This window comes from Wyeomyia smithii, chromosome 3 (assembly GCF_029784165.1).
Source record: "Wyeomyia smithii strain HCP4-BCI-WySm-NY-G18 chromosome 3, ASM2978416v1, whole genome shotgun sequence".
NCBI lineage: Eukaryota > Metazoa > Arthropoda > Insecta > Diptera > Culicidae > Wyeomyia > Wyeomyia smithii.
The window spans coordinates 262,868,380-262,888,484 of NC_073696.1; the positions used below are offsets into that span (position 1 = coordinate 262,868,380).

Below are 20,105 nucleotides of genomic sequence, written 5' to 3' on the forward strand. Positions count from 1 at the left end.
TGCTAAGTATACAGATTTTTCTGTATTATACAGACATTTTGACCACGATACAGAAATCACCAGAATACAACCGAACGCGAAATCTTTATATATCGGGCATCATTCTGGTTAAAGAAACACTCGTCGGACTCGATTATATACCTATAGTCTCCGATTTTTTTTTTCACTATATATAATCAAATTTTATATATAATCGAATCAGAGAAAATAAATGTTTTTTACTTATTTTACATGAATGACTTGCTGATTTCGAGTAAATAAGAAGAATTTTATTTTAGACTCATCCCCCTAAAAGTCACAAAACACATTTCTAACAAAAAAAAATACCTTGTAGCTATTCCTAATGTAATTGCAGTCAAAAGGAAAGAAAAATTTTGATCAGGGTGTGTGGATTTGTCGTTTTTATTTAATTTCTCAAATTTGAAAAAAAATGTAGTAAATTTTTTTTTAAATGTTTTTTTTTTTAATTTTTTTTTGTTCTAGAACTTTTTTAATTAGGTATTTTTATTTATTTTTATTTTCAAATATTTTGAAAAATTTTGAAAATTGGAAATTTCTTTTAATATTTTTTTTGAATTTTTTTTTCTATCAAGCGTTACGTATTTTATGGATGTTACCACATAATATCTCTAGATAAGACATATTTGAAATAAAAAAAAATGCTTCTATATATAATCGAGTCTAAAATTATATATAACCGAATCATATATAATCGAGGCAATATATAATCGAGTCTCTATATATTCGAGTCCGACCTGTATTTGGTCACTTTAGGTTATTTTTCAGAAACCGAAAGTCGCTATCTTGGATTTCAAAATAGTATTTGAAGACATTTGCCGGAAAGAAACCTGAAGTTTCCTTCTTAAATTTAACAATGGCGTCTGGAGTCGAAAATTTTTCTTGCTCTCAACAACCTCAACATATCAAATGTGGTTCCATTTACTTGATTATTTCTTGAGATTAGCGAAAATTTGTGTAAAACCCCTCCCTTTCAGAAGAAGGAGGGTGTCGAAAGATTATGGATATTTTTGTTACCCCTGAAAATATTCACCTCCCGAATTTGGTTCCATTTATTTGGTTAGTTCTCAAGGTGTGCAGAAATTTGTGTTTCATTTGTTTAGAACCCCTCTCTCACATAAGAGGGAGGGGTGTCGTACCATTATGGACATTTGTTACCTCTAAAAACATTTACATGCCAAATTTGGTTCTATTTGGTTGATTGGTTTTCGAGCTGTGCGAAATTTGAGTTTCATTTGTATGGGACCCCTCCCTTATAGAAGAGGGAGGGGTCTCGAACTATCTTAGTCACCTTTCTCGGCCCCTAAACCCCCTATATACAAAATTTCACGTCGATCGGTTCAGTAGTTTCCGAGCCTATATGGATCATACAGACAGACAGACAGAGCTGCATTTTAATATGTTTAGATTGCGTAACACTTATTAGATGTCCGTGCATAAATAGATTATTACAACCACAAACAAAATTTTTTTTAATTTCCAATATTTTTATAATTTTTTCATATAATGTATTTTGGCAGCACTGCCGCACACGAATGAAAGTAAGCTGTCAAAAAGTATGATGGGTGATGGTAAATTCGTTTTTGCGGTGTATTTAAACGGTGTACTTACTTTACTTTTAAGGCGAGAGACCGATTATCGATCCAGTGCCGAATCCAAAATGCGTCGCCATGTCACTCGGTCTTGGGCTGCTATCCTCCAATCGCCCCTAACACCTATTTCGCGTGCATCCTCGTCGACAGCACACATCCAACGAGTGCGGGGTCTACCCCGAAGTCGACGACCTCTATCGGTATTAATGAAAAATATAGTCTTTGCTGGTCGTTCATCCGGCATTCAAGCTGCCCAGCCCACTGCAGCATGCCGTGTTTTATCCGCTTGACTATATCCTGTGATTTTTGCACCTTGTACACTTTATGGTTCATGCGTCTGCGCCAAACACCATTTTCAAGTTTGCCGCCAAGGATTGAACGCAAAATCCTACGCTCAAAAACACCAAGAGCTCGCCGATCAGCCTCTTTCAGCGTCCATGATTCATGACCCTAGAGAGCCACCGGAAGAATCAGTGTTTCATAGAGTGCAAGTTTAGTACGGATTTGCAGACTGCGGCACCTTGACTGGTTACGTAATTCGTAAAAGGCCCTGTTTGCAGCTGCTATCCGCCTCTTTATCTCACGGCTAACCTCGTTGTCACATGTCACTTATATTCCCAGGTAAATAAATTCGTCGACTACTTCAAATGTTTCCCCATCTAGCACCACCGTAGCACCAACCTTCGACGGACTACCACGCACTCTGCCAGCCACATGTATTTCGTAGTAGTTGAACGGTGTTCGTGAACAAATATACCCAATTCGATTCATAGGAAAAAACACGGTTGAAGACCTAAGTTCTCTTCCAGGAATTTAGCCAGCCTTTTTATGGTTTCAGGCGAGGTTTAAGGTCGGATTCCAAGCCCAGCACTTGTAGGCACACGAACAAAATACAGATTTTTTTGCAGGTGCATACAGATTTTTCAAAATACAATCTGGCAGCTCTGGGTGGGACTGATATGTATAGAAATTATCCACTGTATAATTGGACAAATATGCATCGAACGGCAGTATTGAGCGAAGTTTGCCTATTTTCCATTCTGCCACCCGCGAATTTTCAACTTTTTTACCATGAATTACCACTGTCTCTTCAAATTAAGTAAAAAGCCTATGGGAAAGGTAGTAGGAGTAAAATAGAAAAGTGAATACTGCAAAAAAATCATTTAAAAGCCGAAAAATGCAGGAAATGTAATTCAAATATAGTCTAAAATTGCTAAAAAAAAGAAAACAAAAGAATGGCCAAGGAAATCACTTTCTGAGACCAGAAATGCTAAAAAAAATTAATACCACACAAAAACTCGGACATCGGGGATATAATCGCTGCAAATCGCCTCTAAAGGTCGAAATAAATGTTGGCGAAATTTCCAAATAAATCAAAACTCGCTAAAACTCCATTTTGATGGTAATTAAACTAATTCCAAATTTACTCTAAAAAAAGAAAAAGGAAAGAGAAAGGCCAAAGCGTCGAAAAGAAACTAATGAAATTATTAAAATAATTCCAACTAGTTAGGGCAGAAAAAGAACAAAGTTGATTTGTATTTAACGTGAAGTTGCTAAAAGAACTTTTCCAAGAGCACAGAGAGGTAAGACTAAAATAAATAATTATGATTCCTATGAATCCCCAAACAACTGAATGAGCGAGGGATTAAAAAAAATATTTTAAATTTGACCTTAAATTACTGGAAGGAATACATCAGCTCTCAGCTGCTCAGCGCGAAGTAGGGATGGGGAGATGAAAGAAATTTAATCCTGAAGGGAATTAACTGTAACCTCATTCCACCAAACCGGAATACTTACTTCAATGAAAAGGTACTCCGATTCACTCACAGTCGAGTAAAGGTTACCAAAGCGGAGTTAAACAACGTTATTTTGTGGACATGAAATTAAAACCCCTTTCTGGTGCTAAGATCAAGCTGGTTTTTGTTGTTCAGGGTTTGGTGATGTGAATGTTCTCCTTTTGTATCTGATCCCACCAGCTTTTTCTTCAGAACAATGTCGCCTTTCGTGGAAACTCTACAGTGTGAGATTCGGCAACGAGTTTGTCATCTCAAATAAGCCATTTTAGACAGATTTTCGACCTTAGTCCGTTCTGAACATCAACGAGGTTTTCCCGGATGAATAACGCTGAAGCATCCAGAACAAACTTCAGTTACTTTTGGCATTGCGTAAGGAGTTTTTTTTTTCGAGATGATAAAAGTATCTTTATTGTAGTCGCGGACGTTTTCATCTCGGTGCTTCAGACCTTGTTTCAAAAGGTGCATCAGCAATGAGTTATTAAACAATAAGTAGATCACATTTCACTTACCTTTCGACTTTCGGTATACCAGATAACAGCCAAATCTAAATCAAAAATTCAGATCCAATTTTCTGGCACCGTATCACAGTGTTTTATTTTGCCGTTTTCGTGCGATTAATTAATGTTGATTATAGCTGTAATGTATGTTCGGAGAAGTTTCAGTATATTCAAAAATACATCTTTAGATGTAGGAAGATGAGTGATCAATCCACCTAAAAGTGAGATAGAAAATTTATTTTTTTATCAGGTTGAGATAGATGCATGGTGTCTTCGGCAAAATTTTAGGTGATCTCAGAGCAATAAACTTTGCCGAAGACATCATATTTCTTTCTCTTATATATTACGAGCAACATAAAGTTTTCTATGAAGAGGTACTGAAAATCACAATTTTCGATATAACTTTTTTCTCAGATTTTTCCAAATTTCCAAACCTTTTACAAAGTTATCAGTCATCTCAAGATGCATGTTTATGCTGAACATTGTTATTTTTTATCTCTTAAAATAAAAAAGTTATTTGACATTTTTCGATATTTTTGGGGATACTTTCACCTCAACCATCTCAACATTACACAGTTTTACGCACGTGGCAGTTTCATACGATGAAATAACTATCTTCAGACTTTCAATTAAAGGTGAACACTTAAGTATGTAAGAGTATGTAAGCAGCCTTTTCGCCTTTGTGCCGATTTTCGTACACAAAAATTTAAAAATAAAACAGTTTTGAATTTTGAAGGTGGCCTTAAACGATCTTAAGCTAAACATGTATGTATGTTTTGATAAGGTTACAAGAAATAGAGAAAATGTTAGAAATAGATTAACTAAAAATTGACAGAAACGAAATCTACCGCACGATGTTATATATGTAAAGCGAAACCAACACAAATGAACAATATTAGCAACGTTCAAAAGTTTCAAGTTGATGAAAGCACGTTTCAGTTCGGTTTAAGCACTTTACACGGATGGATCAGATTTTAAGAGTATTTTCTTAACGTGTCGTATCGGTTGGAAGTTAAAAAATGGTCACCACGTGGAGAAGATCGAGAAGCGATGCTGAAACAAAAAGTAGAAGGTTTGGAAATTCGGAAAAATCTGAGAAAAAAGTTATAACGAAAATTGTGATTTTCAGTACCTCTTCATAGAAAACTTTATGTTGCTCGTAATATAAAAGAGATAGAAACATGATGTCTTCGGCAAAGTTTATTGTTTTGAGATCACCTAAAATTTTGCCGAAGACACCATGCATCTATCTCAATCTGATAAAAAAAATTTTCTATCTCACTTTTAGGTGGATTGATCATTCATCTTCCGACATCTAAAGACGTATTTTTGAATATCTTGAAACTTCTCCGAACATACATTATAGCTATAATCAACATTAGAAACGCTATTTAATTAACCGCACGAAAACGGCAAAATAAAACACTGTGCGTATGTCGTTTCTGATCTTTCTATTCCGTGAATTTGTCCAATTGCGAAGCACCTGAGTTGAAACAAGCCAAATTAGCCCAATCATGCCACATTACTCTAAAAGAAATCTGCCGTTGGTGATACCACACTACAACACTAAATTAAAAAATAAAAACAGCTCAATACAATAAACTCTTCGAACATATTTTTATTCCGATTTGTGTGACTAGTCTAGAATAGAAAAAAATAAAGGCTAACACGAGTATGGAAAATATTCGTTTCGATCCTTCCTTCTGGTCAGGCTGATTTCACTCACTGTCTAACTTTTTATCCATATTTGTACGATTGTACGTTTTGTACTCACAAACCTTTTTTTTTTTTTTTTTGAGAATTTCAAGTTTCATTTAGTATGATCACCATCACCGGTGGTGTTCTCCGTTGAGGGCACCCGTCTTAAACTGATAGGTGTGATGCTGCTGAGGCTGCTAGTGCAGCAGGTGGTGCCGCTACAGTTTCCTACCGACAAACAGCAAACGGCCCGGCCTAACCCTCGCCCATCTATCATCGCCAGCCACCGGTGTCCAGGCTCCGGGTCAGATTGCAGTCCACCGAAAAGTTCAGCTCGTTCGGTGTCGGATCCGAGTAGAAGGAAGGTCTGGACAGTATCAGCGAACGTTCGTCGGCCATCATGACAAAGTCACTGTAGCTGGGCTGTTGATATGCTTTTCCCCGGCTGTAGGAACCGGATGCCGCCGGCGTTGCCATATGAACGCTCCGGATGGTACGCTGCGAGAAAAGAAAAGGAGAATGGAGAACATCTTTTCATACATGGTAATTTGGCATTATTCTTCCCATGATTGGTTTGATGGCAAATATTGCTGAGTGAGAGCATGAGAGATTTTATGCAAAATCATGTATGAAGTTGGTTAAACCCCTCCAGATTCTAGGGGAACTTTGGTTTTATTTTGTTTAATATACCAAAAAAAAACTAGACATTTTCCTGGGAGCATTTTGGATGGAATATTGGCATAAAATCACTCACTGAAATTGAAATTTGAATTGATCTGAATAAATATTTAGGTTTCTTTGTTCCGTGTATTTGTAACAAAAAAAAACAGAAAAACATATATCCGGAAACACAACTGGTAAGAAACCATTCATATCTGAATAATAGATACCCCTTTATGTCATAGTGCCACCGAGTTATTCTCCGGCTTCTTTACGAAATGCATCAACGTGATAGAGCACATACCTCGTTTCTGCTGGCGGAAATTGCTCCTGCTGCTGCCGGTACTGCTTCCGTACAATATCCCATTCCAAAGCGTGTTGTTTGCTGAAGATAGCTTCCGCCTTCTCGGAAGATTCGACCAAATCATAACGGTTCCCCAGAAGGCAGAGGCAGCACCAAGGCGACAAATTGCAGTTTGTGAAAGAGAAAATGGAAAGAGGGTACACATTTTTCATAAGTAGGTTACGATTGTTTGCTGCTGTGATGGGGATTGCAGAGGGATTATTTTTAAATTATTACGGAAATCGTTGGCATACAAAAACGCAGTGAAATTTTGCCCCGGTGAATAATTAAACTCGTTTGCAGCCTGTGTGCCTTTTAAACGACGAAGATGTTAAGTCCGCGTGAACTGTCTTTCCCCAACAATCGATTTTTTATGAACTTGTCCGTCTTCGTCTGCACTTAAGTATAGATGTTTGATGTTGAAGGCAAAGCTGATTCAGGTCAGGTTTAGACTCTAGACGCTCTACCACTCTCACCTTACTGATGAATTATTAAGAGTCTACCTTCTGCGCAAATGCATTCAACGGCGATTGAAACTTGCCATTGTCTCTTAGTTTCGTTGAATTTTGGTGAAATGCATAATTTATTTGCATTCTTCGAATTTGATTTTAATATACCGGTCTTTCAGACTTCCTTCGGAAGATGATTTTCTAATACTTTAAGAAAAGCCGCCACCAACATTAAGGATTACGGAAAACAAGTTCAAAACTACGCTGGGTGAAAACCTTTTAAATTTATTGCAATAGACTTAACTTTAACAGCATCCCAGGGACACGACAGATTGCTTATATTGTTATTTAATAACTTTCTCCAGCGAAGTCCCGATGAATGCAAACGGTATCACTACGATCCGTTGTGTCCTGGCAGTCTTGAAAGGAGCAACTTTTTGCCATTATAGTGTGTTCCCAAGTAGGTAGCTTGAGTTTATATGAGTGCTTTTGTTGTTGAGAGTGTTCAGAGAAAGTTGTAACAGCAGTGGAAGAATTTCAACTGTTCGCATAAAAGTAAAAAGCAATGTTTTCAGTAAAAATGGCAGCTTGTTGGAAATTTCCGCGGAACAAAGAACGCAATTCAAAAAATTGAACTGAAGATAAAAGCCTCATCGAACGTTGATTTTGAATTTAAACAAGTGCAACTGTAAAAAAAATACTCATAATATAAGTTTTCACGAATTATACTGAACCATTGTCGACTCGAAACAACTGTTATTAGAGCTTATATCGATTTAATGAATGCTGAGCCACAAGTTTAACGTACTGCTTCTATGTGGACAGTAAAAGGTCAAACTGTTGCCTTTACAGATAATGACATACCACTGAATTATTCATAGAATAAATGCATAACTAATCAATTATCTGAAGCGCGTAATTGATCGGACTTCACCATCGGATTTACAGTTTAATTAAAAACTTGTTTGTGTTTAAATCGAAAACTTTTGTAACCACGCCCATGACAAACCTAATCAGGATTTCATCTTATTGTTGCACAGTAACAATTGCGGTTTTTCTCATGTGCCCATCTGCTGCGCTATTATTTGCTCTTGCGTCGTATGGCAGCTGCGCTCGTTGGAGCGAATAATTAAACTGGATGTGCATTTGTGCAGTGACGATGTTCGTTTTGTTCCACCCGAGTTCCACAGGTTACAGAACCTACTGGACCACGATAGATTGCCAGCTGGATGGGACAGATGCTTGTCAAGAATGCTTGAACGAAATTGGTTTTTCTAGGCAACGTATAATAAAAAATTAAAATACCCGGTAGTAAACAACACATTTCATTTCAATCCATCTCTCAGATAAACTTTTTTTTTGAGCTAGATGGACCTCCAAGAGACAATCGTGTAAAACACACACACAAGGCAGTCGAATTACTTTCTGCTCATCTCAAATGTGGCACTCGTCTTTGTCAAACCCATTTCAAAACCGTCAACAGCGGTTCAGCTATTCCTAGTACCTTGATTTAGGGCCCTCGGAAATTATCCTGAGTAATTTGAGATTAGTGCTGTCTCAGCCAATAAGGGACAGCGGGAAGGAAAGTTGAGAGATAATAATTCGAGGAAATTGTGGAATGGAAACCCTACATAATTCATGCGTTCAAACCCTATATACAGTCATGGAGAAAAAAATAAATACACTTGCAGTGTTGGATGATTTTTCGTATTTGCGCAGTGATTTTAATTGTTGTATGATGTTATGCTACGTCATTAAGATCTGCAGACACTCTTTTTAAAAGAGGCACGGAGAAATGACTGGAGAAGTTTCTTTGTCGGTGATTCCGAATTTTTTTTGCGTGAGTTAGTGTTTTTAAAGTGGCAACAAAAATAAATACACTATTGAAATATATATACAAAACAATCCAAATTAGCTTTATTTCTCTACATATTCTTAGAAAAGTGATTTTTTACGTTACAAAACTCACTTTCAAAATTTAGTGGCCTGTTTTTTTGTTCTGTAAAGCCATATTAAATCTTCGTCGAATGTTTACCCCCAGGTTTTCACGAGTAGAAGCTGAACTAGCATTTCACGCTGCCTGTCAGACGTTCCATAAGTCTGTTTTATTTTTTGGATGATGCTTTGCAACCTAGACTTTCCCAATCTTCCATAGAATTTCTTAAGGATTTAAATTAGGAGTCTGCGCTGGTAAAACTAATAATTTTATATTTTCGTTTAAAAATCATCTTCGTGTTTTCAATAGTGTATGTTTAGGATCGTTATACTGCATAGAGATCCAGCAATGTGGCATGTTTTCTTCGGCATATGGAAGCAAAATCGACCACCTAGGTACACAGGAAACTTTATTCTACTTCAAAAGCGACACATTTTGGCAAGAACTGAATTTTCTAAAAAGTTTTTAGACTAGGGTGCAACTAAATGGCACATCGTGTTTTGGTCGAATGAGTCGAAATTTAACCTTTTTGGTTCAGACGGTCAGCAGCTGGTGAGAAGACCGGTGAATACTGCCTTCAACGCACAATTAACCACGAAAGTAGTAAAATTTGGAAGTGACCACAAAACGGTGTAATACTGTTTTCTGATGCTGGTATGGAACCCATTGATTTTATAACATAGACTATGAATACTAACGACTGTGTAGATGTTTCACGTAGCGCAATGCTTCCGTATGCCAAAGCAAACATGCTTCTTCGTTGGAGAGTAACGATCCTATACATACAGCATTGAAAACACGAAGATGATTTTTAAACGAAAAAAAAAAATATTAGTTTGACCAGCGCAGACTTTTAATTTGAATCCTTTAGAAATTCTATGGAAGATTGGGAAAATCTAGGTTGCAAAGCACCATCCAAAGAATAAAACAGACTTATGGATAGTCGGCCAGGCAGCGTGAAATGCTAGTTCAGCTTCTACTCGTGAAAACCTGGAGGTAAACTTACCCGGAAGATTGAATATGGCTTTACAAAACAAAGGACAAGCCACAAAATTTTGAATGTGAGTTTTGTAACGTAAAAGGTCACTTTGCCAACGATATGTAGAGAAATAAAGCTAATTTGGATTGTTTTGTATATATATTTCAATAGTGTATTTATTTTTGTCGCCACTTCAGAAACACTAACTCACGCAAAAATTTTTCGGAATCACCGACAAAGAAATTCCTCCAGTCATTTCTCCGTGCCTCTTTTAGAAAGAGTGTCTGCGGATCATGATGACGTAACATAACATCATACAACAATTAAAATCAGTGCGCAAATACGAAAAATTATCCAACACTGCAAGTGTATTTATTATTTTCTCCATGACTGTAATTCATGCCATGAGAAGCAGAGTGCAGAAGCAAAATACAGAGTTAAGAAGGATGATTTGAAATTACTGATCCCGAAATCTTTCAGTTCTGTGTTTTATGGAATTGCACGTTCCATTGCAAATAATTGCACTAAGTAATATTTCAAAATCTCACCAAAATGCTAGCAGTCCGACATTTCGGAATCATAAGCTGTAAAATAGTTGAAATTCAATTGGCTTGAACTAGATGTGCCCATCTGCTGCGGTACTGATTGCATCGTTTTGCAGATGGCGGTTAGGGGCAAAAAGGCAAGTTTTACGTAATAATTTCATTTTTTGTCTTATAACTCCATTTTAATTTCAGTAAAGCGGACAATGTATGAAGTTTTTTTTTCAGTGCGTCTTGAACTGTCCTACAGATCAGACGTTTTTTTCGGTTGCTTGTGGACTGGTCTTTGACTGCCTATAGCTTCAAAGTTTGTGTTTTGTCAGTGTGTCTTTTAAAGACTACCTGAAAGTTATTTCCCATCAGTCTTTGTCAAGACTACCTACTTCTGAATTTAACGTTTGTTTTAACTTTTTTCGTATCACCTGAAATGGCTGGACGGAAAAAGAAACCTCGCATCGCTACGGGGAGGAAAAGAGAGGCATCTCTTTCTGACACTTCGAGTGTCTGTAGTGACAATCCTTTTGATATTTTGCCTGAGCAAGAAGCTGGTGAAATGGAAGTTTAAAAAAGGAGAAAGTTCCACCTATTGTGGTAACTATTTCTTCTGAATTTAATATATTCAAAAAGGAACTTTCAACGTTTGTTTCTGACGTTAAAGTTACCTATCAAATTGGCCGTAGAGGTGAATGCCGCTTATTAGCCGACTCAGTAAAGGGTCGTGATCGTCTTGTTCAGTATTTAACTGACAAGATGTACAAATTTTTTACATATGACACCAAGAACGCCAAGCCGTTCAAGGTTGTCTTGAAAGGTCTCACCAACGATCAAACCGTTGATGAGATCAAACTTACTTTAACAGAATTACTTGGCATAGCCCCTACCCAAGTAATTCTAATGAAACAAAAATCACGAGGCGAAAACAGTCGGAGAACTGGAATTTCCCTTGTTAATTATTTAATTCATTTTAACCGCAATGAGGTTAACAACTTAAAATTTTTTGAAAAAACACATGCTTTGTATAATGTGCGTGTAAAGTGGGAAATTTATAGGAAGTATGGCAGAGGTGAAAAGCATATCACCCAATGCCGTACTTGCCAACGTTATGGCCATGGTTCCAAATTCTGTAACATGGACCAAAAATGTCTTAATTGTGGAGACTCTTCTCACAAAAAGGACACATGTCCTGTGAAAGAGAGTAAAAATTTTCGCTGTGCGAATTGTAACGGCAACCATATGTCAAATTTTTATCAATGCCCAGTCCGTTTAGCAATTGTTAAGGCAAGGCAAGGTAAACAAAATTCAATTTCTCAATTAAAACCAACTTCAAAACAAAATTCTCCAAGCGTACCAGTGACGCATAGTTTACCTACTCCTTTGCATACCCGTTTAACTTATGCACAGGTTACAGGTAGTTCGAACATTATACCGCCTAGTGTTGGTAGTTCGAAAATGACCGTTAATATAGGTAAGCAAAACACGCTAGAAATAATTGTACACCTATTACTCCAGCTAATATTGCTGCCGAAAATATTTTTTCTAATGTCAACTGCCTGGGGCCTATTACGACAGGTAAACTTTCCTTTTTGCAACAGGCAATGTTCGGTCTTATGAACGCCATGTTGCAGGCAAAATCAATGTTTGAAGCCATTCAAATAGGCACAAATTTTACTATTACAATTGTTTCTAATTTAAAATTTAGCAATGATTTTAAACAAAACAATTAAAATATTAAATTGGAATGCTCGCTCATTGAAGGCCAATGAGAATGAGCTTTTTATTTTTTAACAGTAAATAATGTGCATATTGCAATTATTACTGAAACATTTTTGAAACCTAACATAAAATTAAAATATGATCCCAATTACGTGGTTCATAGATATGATAGGATTCAGGGTTCCGGCGGTGGAGTTGCAATTGTTATTCATCGCCGAATCAAACATCGTGCTCTTCCCCATCTTGAGACGAAAGTTATTGAAACTTTGGGAATTGAAGTTCAAACTGAACTTGGGATTTTATTTATTGCCGCAGCATATTTACCATTTCAATGCACACGCGAGCTCAAAAATTATTTTAAAGGTGATTTACAAAAACTCACCAGAAATCGTTCGAAATTTTTCATAATCGGCGATTTTAACGCTAAACATCGTTCATGGAATAATTCTCAAAGTAATTCCAATGGCAAAATTTTATTCAATGATTGTTCTTCAGGATACTATTCTATTTTGTCTCCGAATAGTCCTACATGCTTTTCTTCTGTAAGAAACCCTTCAACAATTGATTTGGTGCTAACTGATCAAAGTCATGTATGTAGTGATTTGATCACACATGCTGATTTTGATTCTGACCATCTTCCAATAACTTTTTCTTTATCACATGAATCAGTTTTAAACCCTATGAGCTCTGTTTTTAATTATAACAAGGCTAATTGGGAAAGATACAAAACTCATATTGAGAGAAATTTCAATAATGAGCTTGATTTGCAAAACGAAGTGAATATTGATTCCGCTTTGGAAGCATTAAAATGTGCAATTGTTGATGCCAGGAATTGTTCTGTTCCAAAGGCTCAAGTGAAATTTGATTCATCAATAATTGACGAAAATCTTCAACTTCTAATTCGTTTGAAAAATGTCCGCAGACGTCAATATCAACGTTCTCGTGACCCTGTTTTTAAAACTATTTATAAAGATTTACAGAAAGAGATTAAACATAGATTTACTCTTCTGAGAAATCAAAATTTTGAGACTAAAGTCGAAAAATTGAAACCATATTCAAAACCATTTTGGAAGCTGTCGAAGATTCTTAAGAAACCTTCAAAGCCTATTCCAGTTTTAAAAGATGGTGAACGTTTTCTTGTATCCAATGAACAAAAGGCTCAAAGACTTGCTCAGCAGTTTGAGAGTGTTCATAACTCAAATTTGAATTTTGTGAGTCCAATTGAAAATGAAGTCACACGTCAATTTGATTTAATTTCTTCCCAGAATTTTTTACCTGCAGAAATAATTGAAACTAACTTGAATGAGATTAAATCAATTATTAAAAAGTTAAAAAATATGAAAGCACCTGGTGACGATGGAATCTTTAATATACTAATCAAACATCTCCCTGAGAGCACAATGGATTTTTTAGTGAAAATTTTCAATTGCTGCTTCAAAATTGCATATTTTCCCAAATTATGGAAAAATGCAAAAATTACTCCCATTTTAAAACCGGATAAGAACCCAGCTGAAGTTTCAAGTTATCGACCAATCAGTTTGCTTTCTTCAATAAGTAAACTGTTTGAGAGAATTATTCTTAACAGGATGATGTCACACATCAACGAAAATTCAATTTTTGCAAATGAACAGTTTGGATTTCGCCATGGGCATTCCACAACTCATCAATTGCTCAGAGTTACTAATATGATACGAGCTAACAAATCTGAAGGTTATTCCACTGGAACTGCTCTTTTAGACATAGAAAAAGCATTCGACAGTGTTTGGCATAAAGGTTTGATTGCGAAATTGCAAACTTTTAATTTTCCAATTTTCCTAATCAAAATTTTAAAAAATTATCTTACTGATCGAACTCTGCAGGTTGTCTATCAGAATTCAAAATCTGATAGATTTCCTGTCAGAGCAGGTGTACCTCAAGGTTCAGTCTTGGGTCCAGTCCTGTACAACATATTCACTTCAGATCTTCCTGATTTGCCTCCAGGATGCACAAAGTCATTGTTCTGCGATGACACAAGCATTTCCGTAAAAGGAAAAAGTCTTCGTGTCATATGCAGTCGATTGCAGAAAAGTTTAGATATTTTTTCTTCCTACTTGCAAAAGTGGAAAATCTCTCCCAATGCTTCTAAAACTCAAATGATAATTTTTCCGCATAAGCCTAGGGCTTCTTTCCTCAAGCCAAACAATAATCACGTTGTCAAGATGAATGGGGTTATTTTAAGTTGGTCCGACAAGGTTAAGTACTTGGGACTAATTTATGATAAAAAACTTATTTTCAAAGAGCACATTGAGAGTATACAAGCCAAGTGCATCAAATATACGAGATGTTTATATCCTCTCATTAACAGGAATTCTAAACTTTGTTTAATAAACAATCTTTTGATTTACAAACAAATTTTTAGACCAGCAATGCTTTATGCTGTACCGATCTGGTCAAGTTGCTGTTCAACAAGGAAGAAAACGCTCCAAAGGATTCAGAATAAAATTCTGAAAATGATTTTGAAGCGTCCTCCTTGGTTTGGTACACTCGAATTACATAGACTTACTGGTGTTGAACCATTAGAAGCTATGTCAAATAAAATTATTAACAATTTTCGACAAAAATCGTTGCAATCCTCAATTGCTACGATAAGCTCTCTTTATAGCCAATAAGTTAGCAATTAAGTTAGTTGTAAGTTTACTTCCCCTTTTCTGACAAGTAGGTTTAAATCCCTACGAATGATAAGTCCTAATTGCGAAAGCAAACAAATCCTAACAATTAAAATTACAAATTTCTAACAGTGTTGAGAAGTCACCATTTGTGATTGGACACACACACTCATTATTTACTAATATACATCATAAATACTTAAGCTACTAACATATCCCCCCTACAAAAAAAAAAGTATGAAGTTTTTACGAGGATGTGAAAATTAAACGATAACAAAAGGTGTGGCTCAGACTTAAACTTATAAAAAAACAGTAGGAGGGTGGTATCCAAGACACGACCGCGTGACGTTGCACTTCGGTATTTTTATATTCCATTAAAACAAATAGTAGACGGAATTGTAACTATAGTATTTTCTGCAATTTTATCTAACAGCGCAATTCTAAATGCGGAAACGTTAAAGCGTTATAAATACTAATCTTCTATTAAATAAAAACAAGTTGGTGTCTGTAAAAAGGCGTTTCACTTAAAATAGAATCAACGGATTTGAATGATTCTTTTTGTGTTTGTTTTGTCTTGATCTCCGACGAGTTAATAAGCTATAAAAAAAACAATAATCAACTGATAAAGTTAGAAAAAAATTTAAATATATTTTCGCCTTTTCCCGCCTTTTACTTCAAGAACAACATCATTAGATTGCTATGATTGCAGGCTATGAGCGGTAGACAAGCTGTTGTAGCGTCGTTATCGAGGCGTCGTTGTTGAGTAAACAAGCACCTGTTAATGGTTTACATATAATTTGAAATTCGTTTTCGCTGCCTACTACACATTTTACAGCGATAGAGAAAAGTGTAGTTTTGATGTAGTACGAAAGCCAAAAACGAATAAATTTAGTGTAAAAGGGCTATAGCGTGGTAGCACTACTACAAAAACAAACTCGAAATGCATGTGAATACTCTCAACGTGGCTTTGATTTTATTTAAGAGCATATGCTTGATTTATACAATACAATCAAATTCTTAGTTTATTTAAGCAAAGTTGCAAATAATCGTCTTATGCATCAGTTTAAAGAAAAGATAAAACCAGAATAACACTACAAATGCGATGATTTGATTTTCCATTGCTCGGATCTAATCAATCTGTTCAATTTTCTCTAAAATGCACACTGACTTAGATCATATTTGCTCATGCTGCAATGATTATGTTAGCCGGTAAAATGAACGTGTAGTTTTTGTTCCTCAAAAAACATTGATTTTTGTTTATGTTTCATTAAATAGGCATTCTAGCATTCCTACAAATCTCTGGATTCACAATAAGTTGTTGAATGTTGAATTGAAAACAATAATGTTGCAAAGTTTCAATTGCACTGTGCTGAAGCGGCAGGTCTGCCTCAAAAAACAGATGAAGTGTTAATGTCACTGAAGCGAAAATTTCGAAGTATCGTGCATCTCGATATTACCTACCAACATACCATTTCATTTCAAACGTCTAAATGTACTTCCGCGCCTCGCAGTTAAACATGCGTGTTGCTTTACAAAACGACCAATCAACTGTAATATTTTCGAAGCAGTTGTTAGATACATGGAATAGAAAAATCTATGTTGACATTTAAACCAGCTGTTCAACATTCCCCACGGATTTTTGTCAGCTGACAGATTTTGAGGCTGAACTCATCGAAAAAATGTTCCCGAAAATCGCGCAAAATTATGAAAACTTGCGATTTTTGCCGCCAAAAATAAAGATGTAGATGAGTTGAAATCATAATTCAAGGTAAAATTAACGGCCAACTACATTCCTAAAAGTCGGTGGATTCTGTCTCTAACCAAGACGATGTTGTGAGTTATCCTAACGAACTTTTGAATTCTCTAGAATTACCCGGCCTATCTCCTCACAATTTGCGGTTGAAGATTGGATCGGTAATTATAATGTTGCGGAATATCAATCAACCTCGACTGGGCAATGGCACCAGGCTTGTGTCAAAAAAGCTCATTGAAGCGAAAATTCTGACAGGAAACTACAAAGGAGAAGTCGCATAAATCCCGCGTACCCCAGTTATTCCTACCGACTTGCCGTTCAAATTTAAACGTCTGCGTCTCGCATTCGCGACCCAAAGACAGTCACTGACAATTTGCGGCATAAACCTCGAGTATTCATGTTTCTCGAATGGACAGCTCTATGTCAAATGTTGACGTGTCGGAAGAAACTCAGCATTATATATAAGGAAGGAAGGAAGGAAGTAAGGAAGGTTGCGATAACTCTCTATACATAAACGAATAAAAGATTTGGGAAATTGGTTATTAATCATATTTACTTCCAAACCAATCACCCGACACTGTGTAATATATAGAATTTAGTGGCTAGGACCGCTTTGGCCACTTTCACATGTTTCGAATATCCCTAATTATAAACTTGAATTGTTTAGAATTCTTCTAGAGCTTTTTATGAAATCGTTCCAGAAATAATGACTAGGAAGAAGGGTATTAATATATTTACATTGGGTCAAGCCTTCAAATATTTGAATTGATAACGAGAGAATTTTCTTAAGAATATTTAAAGGATTGACTGTTTATTTCCAGAAATGTTTTGAAATTTTTTGATTACGGTTAAAATGGGCTTTATAATGTTTAATAAAATAAAAACTAAGAACATTACGAGCGCTGAATTGCAAAAAAAAAAACTATAAACAAATCAGAGCTAAAACATACCTTGAGTATGATTTTTTAGCAGCAGTTAGATATTTCAGCTTTTGCAATACAACAGTTAATAAAACTCATGGCGGGGCGGTACGAAGTTTGCCGGGTCAGCTAGTATATAATAAAAGAATGAATCTTTCATATTAGCGCTGTCATTTCCTTAGCTCCAGTTCACCATGTATTTTAAGAAATTACGTTTATACTAAAGTCGCTTTCTACGCGGGTTTTTTTACGCGGATTCCGGAATTTACGCGGTATTATTTTCTTATGTGGATTCCGTAATTTCTTCACTCGGATTCCGGAATTGACGCGTTTTTTACGCGGATTCCGGAATTTGCGCAGTTTGTTTTACGCGGTTTCTTTTTACGCGGCACGTATCCCCCGCGTAAAAAGCGACTTTAGTGTATTTCAATAACTTAAAAAAGCAAGAGCTCAATAACACACTTTTTGCGTAGTTGTTATCAAGGTTTTGGCGAGTGAGAGGAAAATATATTACTTCTTTAATTTGGATTTAGAGCATTTCTAAATACAGACAAGTTTGTTTTTTTTTTCTCTGTATGCGAGAAACTAAAACAAAACCGCGCACCGAGAAACAAAAACGAAAATTAAATGTATGCTTATTGAGAAAACTTTACCGATAATTTATAGTACTCAAAGAACCTGTTTTGATTTAAATAAAGTTTCTAGCAAATAAGTGTTAATCAATCATCGGCAGTAATTTTTAATAAAAAAGTAATCCATACATACGAACGAAAGCGAAATTTAATTCGATGGCATGCGCCATTATAAGCGACCAATATTTGCCACAACCCGCTTTCTGCTGCTCCAGGAAGAACCGTTCGCTTTGCCGGTCAATAAACAAATGAGAAATTTGATTCGATGGCATGCACTTTGATAAGCGACTAATATTTGCCACCACCCGCTTTCTGCTACTGCAGAAAGAACCGTCCGCTTTCCCGGTCAACGCACGAATGAGAAACTTCAACTCGATGGCGTGCGTATGATACCGGTAGAGTTTTGGAGTGTAAATGATGGGGTGAAATGTTCGAACAGTACCTTTTATATCAAGGTTTCGTCAGTTATTTGGAAAGAGGGAGGAGTTTAGAGGAATAGGGAATGGTAAGGAAAGTAAAAAAGCATCGGAACAGTGACCTCGAGTAAAACAACAACAACAACAACAAATCGTTTACAAAGTCAGATCGGTTGTGTCCGTTTGTGTCGGCTGTGCTTGGAAAGAGAGGTAGTGATTGATTGCTCGGTAAGGTTTAGACAATCGATGTTATTGACCAATTTTCCAATAGTGTATCTCAAACAAAAGGTTGTGTTTGTTACATAAATTTACCCGTAAAAGAATTTCTGCTAGGTTGATTCCAAAACCTCGATATTCTGAAAAGAAAGGACATTGCGACCACTTTTCCCTGGTTAAATTACTAGATTTTCAAATTCAGGCGCCAAACTTCGATATAAACGTTAGCCCAACGTGAAAATTTCTGATCCAGACGGGACTCGAACCCGCAATCTTCGCCAACGGACCAATCTCTTCACCGATCATTGTTGTCGAAGACCTAGCTTACCTCTGCATCTCTAACGATTGTGACACTTCTACTTCTCTTCTTTAGCCTTGTTTACTACTCCTGCCAAAGCATCCGCAACGGCAATGGTAATTCCCTGAAGCGTTATATTTTTATTGAATTGTGTATCGCCGATTTTTCTCTCTAAGACATCGAATGATCGACCAAGATTCGAACTTATAACCAACCGCTCGTCAAAGCAGACTCTGTAACCTTGAGGCTACGTAGTTCTTAAATAAGCTAAAAAAGTGGAAATCCAATTAGACATAAATACCTTAATAAATTGTAATACGTTATTTAGTATTTTTACGGGATTGCAGCGCGCAGACAGTAAAAATATGAAACAATCTACGGTGCGTAATTTGAACTAAACCTAAATTACACCCACAATCAGGAGCGTAGTTTTTTCTCGAAATTTTTGTTCTTCGTAGCTGTATGAAAAATTCACCTCAGATACACACGATTCGCTGCTCTCTTCAAGCCAGTGCGTCGCTTTGCCCCCCAGTGTGAAAGCAGTTGTGTTTTCGCAGTGGAAGATATTCTTTTACACGCTAGTGATTCTTTGAGGAGAAACGACAAACCTGACTATAGCTGTAAAAACCTTACTTTTTTTTGACAAAAAATTAAGTTACAGAGTCAGATTCGATGAAAAGATGGTCGTTAGTTCGAATATTAGTTCAAAGCAGACCATTTTTGGTTGTCAAAAGACTTAAACATGGGTTAATTCTCAGGCGCATCACCACACTATAACTACGCTTGGTCCGAATCCATTTGCTTTTTTACGATGGAGTAGAGAATATTTGTACGTACACTCAGCGATGCCAACCTTTTTAAAAAAAAAAACTGAAAGATTTCAAAATAAAAAACTGGGAAAAACTAAATTTATAAATATTTGAAGCTATTACAAAAAATTCTTGGTTTTTCGGTACAAAATTGTTATTGGTTCTATACCCTATATTAATATTTTAACCATGT

The 20,105-nt window shown here is 36.2% G+C and overlaps 1 protein-coding gene across 2 annotated transcripts in view; it reads right to left on the minus strand.

Annotated features, from left to right (window-relative positions):
• Positions 1-5,496: 5,496 nt before the first annotated feature.
• Positions 5,497-20,105, minus strand: part of LOC129730616 (adipokinetic hormone/corazonin-related peptide receptor variant I) — a 153,900-nt gene continuing 139,291 nt past the window's right edge. The window contains exons 8-9 of one of the 2 annotated variants that reach the window (XM_055690085.1): positions 6,566-6,666; positions 5,497-6,099 (exon numbers count right to left, since the gene is read on the minus strand). In XM_055690085.1, coding sequence (XP_055546060.1) covers positions 5,875-6,099; positions 6,566-6,666 — 326 coding nt within the window. In that variant the 3' untranslated portion in view covers positions 5,497-5,874. The remainder of the gene's footprint in view (positions 6,100-6,565; positions 6,667-20,105) is intronic. The other variant, XM_055690086.1, reaches the window with a different exon arrangement.